At 43.6% G+C, this 12513-nt stretch overlaps 1 protein-coding gene across 2 annotated transcripts in view; it reads left to right on the top strand.

The window, feature by feature from the left end:
- FRAS1 (Fraser extracellular matrix complex subunit 1) overlaps window positions 1-12513 on the top strand; it is a 299294-nt gene that overhangs the window by 259546 nt on the left and 27235 nt on the right. For both annotated transcript variants that reach the window (XM_078394487.1, XM_078394488.1), the window contains 7 exons: window positions 1884-2044; window positions 3160-3307; window positions 4476-4681; window positions 7001-7157; window positions 7957-8157; window positions 10380-10567; window positions 12062-12337. In XM_078394487.1, the coding sequence (XP_078250613.1) occupies window positions 1884-2044; window positions 3160-3307; window positions 4476-4681; window positions 7001-7157; window positions 7957-8157; window positions 10380-10567; window positions 12062-12337 (1337 nt within the window). The remainder of the gene's footprint in view (window positions 1-1883; window positions 2045-3159; window positions 3308-4475; window positions 4682-7000; window positions 7158-7956; window positions 8158-10379; window positions 10568-12061; window positions 12338-12513) is intronic.

Genomic DNA, 12513 nt, shown 5'->3' on the forward strand with positions numbered 1-12513 from the left:
CGAAAGCCCCATACCCATTCAAACGTGTGGTATACTTTGTTTCTGTGAAAGGGTATAGTGTAGAAGGCAGAGGGAGCTGTGCTGACCCTTAACAACATCCAGGGTTCAAATGCTATATCAGGATGGTCTCTTTGGGTGTGATCAGATGCTGCAAAAGCATGTTGTGCCTGATTGCACTGGAAAAGGGTCGCTTTAACGGGTGCAGTCTCCTTTAAAGTGACTTTCCCGTCTGCTGGGAAATCAATCTAACCCAGCCCCCATAAGGAGATGTTCTATCATTTGTACCGAAAGTCGGTATAGAATTCTACCGGGCATACAATGGGATTGGGCTGGAGCACATTTTCCTGTACATTGTGGAATTGCTGGGAAAGTGGTTCAAATTGCAATCCATGTGGTCACACTCTTTATTAGTAAAGGTAAAGGTTCCCCTTGACATTTAGTCCAGTCGTGTCTGACTCTAGGGGGCAGTGCTCATCCCCGTTTCCAAGCCATAGAGCCAGCGTTTGTCCATAGACAGTTTCCATGGTCGCGTGGCCAGCGCGACTAGACACCGAACGCTGTTACCTTCCCACCATGGTGGTACTTATTTATTTACTTGCCTTTTTACATGCTTTCAGATGGCTAGGTTGGCACATAAAATCCATCCAACAGGCACAAGACAGCGTATTAAGTATTTTGAAAGTGGGGGGAAGAGGGATAGAGTTAAGGAACGGGCAAAAATGGAAAACCAGACCATACCTTTAAAGTCTTCCTGTCCTCATTCTGTCTGACGTGTGATGAAGGGATATAAAACAGGAGGTGTTCAAATATGGATCTCTCAGGTGACCTACTGCTGAATGTTAAATTGTGGGAAGAAACAGACTCGGTCTTTCTGACTGAAAACCAAGAACCGAGGGGGAATTTAGATCCTCCGCTGTTGCAGAAATAAAGTCCAAAGGTTCATTTTTTCAGATCTTAGTTTTTAACATTTTTAAAGACTTTTTTTTAAAAAAGTAGGCTAACAAAGGTATCAACGTGATGTAACTAGATTAATAGGTAAAAGGGAATATGACTGAAAAGTATTCGTGAAGCTTCAGTCAGTGAGGAAATGTATTCAAAATGCACGAATGCATGCAAATTATTGGAAATGTGTACACGTTTCCATATGGGAAGAGAAAAAAATAATGTCTTGATCTGAAAGGAATGGAGACTGCTGGCGGCATTTGAAGAAATGCAGTGAAATGGAGCCAGAGAGATTTTTTCCCCCTAACAAGCTGCTCAAATAATAACCATGCTGTTTTTTTCTTCTTACTTCCCATAATAAGAAAATTCAATAAAGGTTGCCGCTTCAGTGATTTCCCACATCTTACACTGCTTTTCCTCTGTAGATAGTGTGCCTCTGTGACCCGTTTATTTAAAAAGTAATTTGCTATTTTTGGAGGCAACCAGGAGCAGTGGTTCATTCTTTTTTCTTTTCTTGTCTTTTGCAAGAAAAAGTGAATTGAGGCAAGAATTTGGCGGTTCAGCTGGATCACAATGCAGTCCAGTCTAAGGCAGTGGTCCCCAACCTTGGGCCTCCAGATGTTCTTGGACTTCAAGTCCCAGAAATCCTGGCCAGCAGAGATGGTGGTGAAGGCTTCTGGGAGCTGTAGTCCAAGAACATCTGGAGGCCCAAGGTTGAGGATCACTGGTCTAAGGCATGGCATCATTTCCTTACAGAGATGCCGAGAGCATGTTAAGTTTATAATAGCTTTTTGTTAGAGACAGATCATGGTAGTCGTTGAAAATCTTCCTGTGGTTTCTTAAAGAGGTACTAATGATGGTCATTTCTCTCCTCACCTCCCATTTGACTTTAAATTTTATTTTTAAGGATTTTTACCCCATCTGTCCATTCCTCATTGCAGGAATTATTGAAATCCCAGTTCATCGGCACGGTCCTGATCTCTCGACGCCTACCTCCGTGTGGTGTGCCACTCGGACATCTGATCCGCCATCTGCTACGCCAGGGGTTGATTATATACCCAGCTCTAAGAAAGTGGAATTTCGCCCAGGGAGAACTGAAGAGGTATTGCTCCTTTTCTTGCTCATGTAGAGGGATTCCTGTTTGGGAGGTCAAGCTATGGAGTCCAACAGCCTTCCACAATCTGTGACCCTTCATGTATTTTGGACTGTGGCATTCATCATCACCAACGAGTTGGGGAAATGATGACTAGTAGCTAGTGAGAGGCAGGGGGTTCTGGAAGGTGACCGTGAGTTTGATCTACATTCCCCAAATGTCATTTCCTTGTGGGTTCATTTTAGTTCCCCCAAATTGTTGCTGAAATAAAGGTTTAGGGGCTCAGCATTGATTCCTGTCACTGCTGCAGTTAGGCGTTGTCCGGTTGCCTCTGCCTTATAGCAACCCTATAAATGAGTGCTCCCCAAAATCCTCAACAACTCTGCTTAGCTCTTGTAAACTCTAAGATGCTTCCTTTAGGAAGTCTATTCATCTCACATTGGGTCTTCCTCTTTTCCTGTTGCCTTCATTATATTTATAATTCCTTTCATTATAATTCAGAGGGGAAAATGGGGCCCAGCTAGCAAAAGCAGAGGTAGCCGTTGCCTAGACCATTTCCATTTTGTTTAGCTGTTCCTTCATCCATTTGTACAAAGAAAAACGATTAATGTTGATAGACTTCAAAAGGACCTCAAGGGCTGATGTCTCTCTCACATCAACTGAGTATCTTCACATTAAATGTATATATGCACACATAATTGTTTGGTTTTTATATTAATAACTTCAGGAGAGGCCTTTCTCTTGGCCCCACACTTTCACAGGCACAGTTGGTGGGGACACAGGAGAGGGCCTTCTCTGTGGCTGCTCCTTTAGACTCTGGAACTCCCTGCCACTGGAAGCCCAGGCTGGTCCCATCTTTACTCTTTCCCCAATTGGGCAAAGACCCTTTGCAGGCAAGCTTTCCTTCGAATGACTGGTTGACCAGAGGGATTCTTTAAAGGGATTATTTTATTCTGTGTTTCGAATACTGCTCTTATTTGTGAGTTTAACACTCTTTAAATATTGAAATAATCATTATTGATTATTGAGGCATATTGAGATTGGTGCCACATCAATCAATCAATAATAAATAAATATATTTAAGAAGGTAGGCTTTTTTTCTTTCTGTCTTTTGACATTGTTAGTACTGCACCCTGACGATCCTGGATGATGCTCAGTACCCGGTGATTGAAGGAGTGGAGACGTTTGTGGTGTACTTGAGCTCACCTCAAGGAGCTGAACTGGCCAAGCCTTTTCAAGCCACGGTTGCCATTAATGACACGTTCCAAGATGGTAAGTGGATCTGTGAATCCCTTAGTAAAGGTAGTTGGGAATCCATCTGTGTTGTTGTTGTTTAGTCGTTAAGTCGTGTCCAACTCTTCGTGACCCCATGGATCAGAGCATGCCAGGTCCTCCTGTCTTCCACTGCCTCCCAGAGTTGGGTCAAATTCATGTTGGTTGCTTCAATGACCCTGTCCAGCCATCTCGTCCTCTGTCGTCCCCTTCTCCTCTTGCCTTCACACTTTCCCAACATCAGGGACTTTTCCAGGGAGTCTTATCTTCTCATGAGATGGCCAAAGTACTGGAGCCTCAGCTTCAGGATCTGTCCTTCCAGTGAGCACTCAGGGTTGATTTCCTTCAGAACGGATAGGTTTGTTCTCCTTGTAGTCCAGGGGACTCTCAAGAGTCTCCTCCAGCACCACAATTCAAAAGCACCAATTCTTCGGTGGTCAACCTTCTTTATGGACCAGTTCTCACTTCCATACATTGCTCCTGGAAAAACCATAGCTTTGATTATGTGGATCTTCTTTGGCAAGTTGATGTCTTTGCTTTTTAAGATGCTGTCTAGGTTTGTCATCGCTTTCCTCCCAAGAAGCAGGCGTCCATCTGTAGCCCAGTTTTTTTGGAGGCTAAGGGTTGATAGTCCTTTGTTGGTTGAGGCAGAGGGATAGCAATCCTTAATGAAGCGAGCTGGACTAGTCAGTATGGGTCAGCTCTCACTTGAACATAGGCAGCATCATGGCATCCTCTAGCACCCCTGTGTAAGAACAAGAGGCTTGTTTAGAGTAGATGGAGGTCATGGAGAAATGGTCATTGATCTCAGGAGACTGAGTTATGCGGCTACCACTTCTGCCCCCAGTATATACCACTTGAGACATGTGAGTCAGTCTGTTAAGACCATCCCTGATCCATGGGGCTGTGGGGCATTTGCTCCTTTATACTATTTATAAATAACTTTTTGCCCATGGGTCACACGATACTGGGCTGTGTTCTATCACGTGGTGGTTTTAGGTTCTACTTAGAGTCCCTCTTAAAAGAACGGAAAGAACAAAGAGAAAAAAAATGGGGGCTGTTTCTATTTCTGAAAACATTAAATCCAAACTGCTTTCATCTAATTGTGCTACTGCCCACAGTTTTGCAGAACCTGTGTTTCTTCCCCTTGTTGTTCTGACTTGTACAGTGCCAAATATGAAATTTAGCAAAGAGTTATACCCAGTGAAAGAGACAGATGGGATCCTGCACGTTCCGATCATCCGTACTGGAGACTTGAGCTATGAGTCCTCTGTCAGATGTTCTACTCAGAGTCAGACAGCCAGAGTCATGGAGGACTTTGAGGAAAGGAAGAATGCTGAGGAGTCCCGTCTCACGTTTCTGAAAGGGGAGAAGGTGAGTGACTCCAGTTGGCCAAGAGGAATTGTCTGAGACTGGAGTGTGCACTGTGTGCTCCCTTGACCAAACATCAAACCCCTTGTGAAGATGTCAGTGTTCAGGGTCAAGCTCAGTTGGATGTTCAGCTCTGCATTTAAAAGCATACCTCTCTTAAGTGTCAAATGGAGTCTGTTCATCCTGGCGTGAGCTTTTCTCATCCCCTCAAATTAACTGCCTTCATTTTATGATTGCTCATTGGGAGATAAATTTCCCCCCAGGTGTGCAACTCAGGGAGAAATGCCTCTCAAATAGTTTAAATGCTACCAGCTTCAAAATACAAAATGAGCATTTTATGTACAGTGGTGCCCCGCATAGTGACGATAATCCGTTCTGAAAAAATCATCGCTATCCGGATTCGTCACTATGCGGGACTAAAAACCCCATAGGAACGCATTAAAACACGTTTAATGCGTTCCTATGGGGGATAAACTCACCGCTATGTGGCAATCCTTCATACGGCTGCCATTTTCGCCAGCCGGTATGCAAGGGAAACTGCGTGAAAACGCTGCGGGTGGCCATTTTTTCTTCCGGCAGCCATTTTGGAACCCCTGATCAGCTGTTTTTAAAACATCACAATGCGAAGATCACAATGCGATTTTTGGCCATTGAGAACGTCGCAATGCGATCGCTTTTGCGATTGCAAAATCCGCATTGCTATGCGGATTCGTCATTAAATGGGGCGCTCGCTATGCGGGGGGCACCACTGTACTTTGACCTTAAGACATGGGTGAGTGACATCTGTCTTTTGAGGAAGTAGATCATCCGACTTGGAGGAAGTGTGGGAAGGAGAGGGGGGAGAGGTCTTAGAAAAAGAGACAGAAGTCTGAGGAAACAAAGGAAAAAGCGTGGTTTCCTCAGATGTCTCTTGCTCCTCTGCCACTGCTGGCCTCAGAACCGTCTCCCAGGGATGTGACCCCCCCCAAAGGTTACCCTGGAGTGCCTGTTAAGAAAGCAGAAGCAGAAAGAAAGATTCTCCTTCCTTGGCCTCAGAGAAATTGCTAAATTGCTATTTCTTACTTGGTTTTCCATTAGGAACAACTACTGATTATTGCCTTTGTATGTCCTGCCATCACCTCTTATGCGAATTAATTTTAATCTAAATTGCCTACTGCAATATGTCACTGCCTGTCATTGTATACAAGCAAAATAATGCATAACATTGTCAATTTATAGAAGGAGAAGAAAAAGAAATCAAATTAGGGCAAAATAACATCCAGTGGCTTCAATTATTATTAGTCTGATCCCAGTTCGCATACAACTAATAATGATTGAAGCCACTAGATGTTATGGATACGTGCTCATTCTTCTGTTGAGTTCCTGCTATGGGTATTGCCCGTAATGATATTGCAAGCCAGGATTTGGCTGAATTAAGCAAAAGCCCTCTTTTGTCTCGCTTTGCCACCCAATGACCAGGAGGTTGGGCTGTGGGTAGGGTGGCCATGTCTTCTTTTTAAGGGAGGGCAGTCCAGCATTTGAAGCACTGTCAGAAGACAGTTTTCTGTTTTGATGTTGCCCTCCCCTTGAAGATTCTAATCCCTAGGTATCTAGCTTTGTGTGTTGTGCTGTGATTCACATTAAGTGGTTAGCTGCCCTGGCTGTTGGAAAGGAAAGGTGGCGGTATCGAGAGAGATATAAATAAATAACATAAAAATGGTTTAAAGTCATTTTATCTGCTGTATCTTTCCCCTTTTTTTTCTTTCTGAGTATTATTATTTCTGGTTTGTCTTTCATTATTATTGCATTGTGTGAGGTCCTTTGAGCATTTCACTGGGAAAACAAGATACAGTGGTGCCTCGCTAGACAGTTACCCCGCATGACAGTTTTTTCGCTAGACATTGACTTTTTGCGATTGCTATAGTGATTCGCAAAACAGTGATTCTGATTCCTATGGGGGAATTTCGCTGGACAATGTTTGGTCCCTGCTTAGCAAACGATTTTGACAGCTCCCTCCGCGCTCGCAAAACAGGTGTTTTCGGGACCTAAGCTACGCAAGACAATGATTTAAACAGCTGATCGGCGGTTCGCAAAGCGGCTTTCCTATGGCCGATCTTCACTAGACAACGACGATTCTTCCCCATTGGAATGCATTAAACAGGTTTCAATGCATTCCAATGGGGAAATGCTTTTCGCTAGACAATGATTTCGCTAAACAGCGATTTCAGTGGAACGGATTATCATCGTCCAGCGAGGCACCACTGTACAATCATTTTTTAAAGAAAGAAATCTCCCAGGTTGGCTTCTAGTCATTTTCTGTGCTGGTGATGTCTTCAACTCTAGGTGAAGAACTGCACTGTCTTAATCAATGATGACTCTGCGTTTGAACCAGAGGAGAAGTTCCAAATACATCTGAGCCACCCTCTTGGAAATCACTGGAGCGGGGCCACCATGGGGAAGAACCGAGTGGCTACCGTTGTCATCTCCAATGATGAAGATGGTAAGGGAAGTTGGCCTGAATTTAAAAATGTGTCAGCCTTAGATATATTTCAAAGCCAGATATATGATCAAAGTGGCAAGAGCCTCCAAGGATTCCTCTTGAGCTTCCCAGCCATTTCTTTCTGTCAGAGGAAAATAATGACTTTGGTCTTGTGGCTTATGCTCCGTCTCACGTACTGGCATGTTGCCCTCATGGAGTTTCCATCACCACTGCTGAAATATGGTTCAGTTGCCAATGTAATGGTCAGCTTCTATACACAGAGATGGAAGAGGAGGCTCCTTGCCCTTTGCCTCAGGCAGCAAAATGTATTGAGTCAGCTCTATCTCCACACTGTACATAATTTAATTTTGGAAATCCCCATCAGTGTCCTCAACAGTTGTCTTTCTTTTCAGTCGGGGAGGGAGGGGGGGGAAATCCCAAATGTTTTTCCTCAGGAGTCTCCAAAATCCTTTGATCTTGTTGAGAAAATACTTTAATTTGAACACAGTAATTGCAGAAAAAGAGGGATACAGATAATCCCAGTTTGAGCTAACTTGGCGTGATAAGTCAAATGCTGTTACATTTTAGCACAGCCTGCCAGATATAACTGCTGTTCCATTATACCGCTGTAAAATAATCTTTTTGTGTCTCAAGAATAACTTCATGGATTAAGATATTTTCTCAGAATGAAGTCCCACTGAGTTCAATGAGGCTTGCTCACCGAACATAGGATTGCATCTTAACTCAAAGTGTCCTTCACCTTGAATATAGACATGTTGGTGATCTGGGACTCTTCTCTTCCCTTCTTCCATCTTTCCAGCCCCCACGATTGAGTTTGACGAGGCCGCCTACCAAGTCCGGGAACCTCCTGGGCCTGAGGGTATCGCCTTCTTAAATGTCAAGGTGATCCGAAGAGGTGACCAGAACAGGACTTCTAAAGTTCGTTGCAGCACCCGGGACGGTTCAGCTCAGTCTGGAATTGATTACTATCCGAAGAGTCGAGTCCTCAAGTTCAGCCCTGGTAAAGCACAGAAAGTAGACGTAATGACCTGGAGGATCTGGATCTATATTACCAGATGTTGGCTGAAATCCTGTTGCACAGTTATGTAAACAATGTAACCTTTAGACACAAATGGCCACAAATTAAGAAATCTCCATAGGAATTATCATTTGCTCACAGAGTACACCACTTGATGGGCAATGGATCATGTCTAAGGCCATTTGTTTCTAAAAGTTTGTTTAACTGCACAACTGGATTTCAGCTGCTCTTTACTAGAGGTGGGATCCATTTTTATTTTATTTTTTTTATTACCACTTCCAAAATCACACAACCAGCAATGCTTAGTGATCGTGCTGCCTGTGGGATGTTGGAATTACAATCCAAAAAAACCCCAGATGCATTCTATCTCCTTTCTTTAGCCATTAAAATGAGTGTGTTGTTGTTTACCTAGTTTGTTTACTTTGTGCACCTTCTGTAGTAATGAAAACCATGTACAAAGCAGGGTGCAAACTGAGAAATACATATCTGAAGCCAATAAAATTGAATATGCAGGCCAGTTTGAGAAATCAGCCGTCAACATCTGAGCTGGTTGTCCTTGCTATGCCCCGTAAAACCACTCACTGTCACTAAACATTCCTAACCTGCATTTTTGGACCCCGAAGGCCAGTTTCAAATAGTTTTTCTTCCTAGCAAAGTGGATTTAGGATTGCTGTAACATTAATGTCCCATTTGTTTCAGGGAGAGGATTAGTGGTGGGTTGGTGTGTCTCTCCTGTTGACATCCTGGGCACTGAAAAGAGTTGAAGCATCTCCACAGCCTCCTGTTTCCAGCCTTTGTGTCATCCTTTTTTCCTAACCTGTTTGCAGAACTTGGAAAAATTCTATTTTGTGATCTACAGCTGCCAGGATCTCTCTGCTAGCCATCATCATGGCTAGCTGGCAAGTGAGATTATGGCTGTTCTGGTCCATACAGATGAACAAACAATCAAACAAAAAAAAAACCCACCTTTTTTGAATTTCTAAATTCTGCCTTTCCTTTTTTCCATGATCCTTCTCTGCTCCTTAGCTCAGAAGTTATTGTTATGCAGTTATGTGCCATCGAGTCACATCTGACCTCTGGTGACCCTAATGGGTTTTTCACATTACAGTGGTGCCTCACTTGACAATGTTAATTCGTTCCAGCAAAATCGCTGTAGAGCGAAAACATTGTCAAACAAAATGAAAAAGCCCATTGAAACGCATCAAAACCCGGTTAATGCGTTCCAATGGGCCGAATACCTGCTTGTCCAGCAAAGATCCTCCATACAGTGGCCATTTTTGGTGCCTGTATAGCGAGGAATCCATCCTAGAAAACAGCAGGGGGCCATTTTGAAAGCCAGCGGCCATTTTGAAACCTGACGATCAGCTGTTTGCTGATCCTTGTAAAGCAAAAAATCAGTTCCGGAAACAGGGAACCGATCAACGTGAAGCGAAATTCCCCCATTTAAAACATCGTTTTGCAATTGCAAAAGTGATCGCAAAAATGTCGACGTAATGTGGATTTGTCGTAGTCTGGAGTAATCGTCCAGCGGGGAATGACTGTACGTGAGATATTTAAGGAGTGGCTTTTCCATCACCATTCTCAGTAAGTTTTAATGACCAAGCAGAGATTTGAACCCAGATCTCCTGAGTCCTAGTCTGACACTCTATCCACTATGATACCCTGGCTTAGATGTACCTATCTAATGTCTTGCTACCTTCTCTTTCTTCATTTCTTCCTTCTCTTTCCAACCCCACAGCACTTACACGGATCCCATTTTCCCTAAGGCCAGTTCAAAGCTTTTCCTGTTTCACAAGCCCTCTTACAAAGCAGGTGTCTGTAAAAAAATCTTTTAAAGCTTGACAGAAAATCTCACAAAACCAACGTTTCTGTTTTTATTATGAAGGATCAAAACAGAAGGGCCTCGCAGCAAGACTAGGGGAGCAATATTTTGGATCATAGGTTTTTATGAAAGTCAGATAGGCACCATTAATCCTTCCATGACACCTGCTAGTAAATCGACCAAGCAGTCCATCAAACTGTGGTACATATATATTTAAGGCTCCCTGGCTAAAACACATAAACCAAAGGGGTTAAGATAAACGAGTGCTTGTTTCTAATCACTGGTGTTGCTTTAGTGGGTCCGAACTTTGAGAAAGCATTGTTTGTCCCATCAGTTGACCAGTTAGCTTGAATTAACCCTCTCCCATGTCTTTTTCATACAGGCATGGACCACATCATATTTAAGGTGGAAATCATGTCCAATGAAGATAGGGAGTGGCACGAGTCGTTCTCCCTGGTATTGGGCCCAGATGATCCAGTTGAAGCGGTCCTGGGGGAGATCACCACTACCATAGTCACCATTCTGGACCAAGAAGCAGCTGGGAGTCTCATCCTGCCAGGACCTCCTGTTGTGAGTGGCTTAACCTTGAATGATTGTGTTAGAGTTGTCCTATGATGCTTTTGGATGGGGCATGAGCGTGGCCGAAAGAGGAGTACGAACGGAGTGACAGAATGGAGTGTACCATCCCAAACTGCCATTAGGGATGTCTTTTGCTGATCTTCAGGTTAACGTGGGATGTGGTGGCACTGCGGGTTAAACCGCGGAAGCCTCTGTGCTGCAAGGTCAGAAGACCAGCAGTCGTAAGATCGAATCCACGGGACGGAGTGAGCTCCTGTTGCTTGTCCCAGCTCCTGCCAACCTAGCAGTTCGAAAGCATGTAAAAAATGCAAGTAGATAAAATAGGTACCACCACAGTGGGAAGGTAACAGCATTCCGTGTCTAGCTGCGCTGGCCACATGACCACGGAAACTGTCTACAGACAAAACGCTGGCTCTACGGCTTGGAGACGGGGATGAGCACTGCCCCCTAGAGTCGGACACGACTGGAATGTCAAGGGAAACCTTTACCATTACCTTGTTGATCTTTATGTTTACAGAGAGGGAAAATCTCCATGTTGCCTTCAGCTCAGGGGGCTTTGCCAGAGGTTCCATGGCCCTGTGTGACTCTCTGGATCATCAGGCGGAGGGTATCCCTCTTGAACAATAAAAAAAGCATCTTAAATACTAATATGCTTTAGTGAGCTTAAGGATTTGGGGAAAGTAGCCCACCTACCTCTTTAGATGCATTTGAAGAAAGTGGGCTGCCATTCACAAAACCTTCTGCCACTCCAACATGTTAGTCTTCAAGACACTAGAACACTTTCAGTTTTTCCTGCACAGCTAAACCCTTGACATCACTCTTTATCTTTGAACTAAATTCAGTTGCAGATCTTTGTGGCTAAAGATACCTGCCTAGATTTTTGGACTGCCATTTGATTCCATCTAGGGGCTATTCTTTTTTAACACCTAGCCTAATAAAGAATTTTGCAGATCTCAGAAACTCACATATTTGTAAATGTTAATCTTCCTAAAGGCATTGCTGTCCTGTAGATTCTGGATTTCGTTGTCTTCCTCTAGTGCAATACAGCCACTTTGTTTTTTGTTTTTTGTTTGTTTACTACTTACCTTGTAAATAAAACTGTCATTATGAAACAAGCATAGGAAAGAATAGGCTGGGCTAGAATGATTATCCCTGAGGTGCTAGATTTCTTCTTGAAGGGATTTTTAAAAAGACTGTAGAAATCATTTGAAAAAGTGATGTCTGTCATTTGCAGCCTCAAATGGCATAATCTCTTACATCACCTCAAGATCGTAACATTTCATTCTTCCGATGTTCAGATCCGAGCCAAGGTGTGTTGGGTTGAAATGTAATCATGTTGTATGGTCAGTATTGCATGAAAATGTTAAGGTTGGGAGAATTAGCACTCACCACATGTGGATACATCCTAAAGAGAAATTGCAAGGTAGAAGAGCGATGATGGGTCCCTTTTGTAGAGTCTCAATATTTTCATTGTCATTCCTCCAGGTAGTTACACTGTCTGAGTATGACCATGTAGAAGAAGAAACCAAAGAGGGTGCAAAGAAATCTCCTTCTCCAGGCTACCCACTGGTCTGTGTGACCCCGTGTGACCCTCACTTTCCAAAGTACTCCATTATGAAGGAGCGCTGCAACGAGGCCGGGATCAACCAGTCATCCATACAGTTCAATTGGGAAGTTGCTACCCCAACCGACGGAAATGGGGCCAGGTCTCCCTTTGAGACCATTACAGACAACACACCATTTACCAGCGTCAATCACATGGTAGGTATGGAGGCAGAGCGGAATCAAAGGGGTTGCCTTTGGCCGACTCTGCTTCTCCAGTATACAAATGAAGGGGGTGTGGTTGCCATGCCATGATTCACTCGCTTTCTTCTCTTTTTTTAAAACAAAACATATTGTTTGCTTTTACTGTACCTTGTGAACTAAAATATGGGCAA

This window comes from Pogona vitticeps, chromosome 5 (genome assembly GCF_051106095.1).
Source record: "Pogona vitticeps strain Pit_001003342236 chromosome 5, PviZW2.1, whole genome shotgun sequence".
NCBI classification, from domain to species: Eukaryota; Metazoa; Chordata; class Lepidosauria; order Squamata; family Agamidae; genus Pogona; species Pogona vitticeps.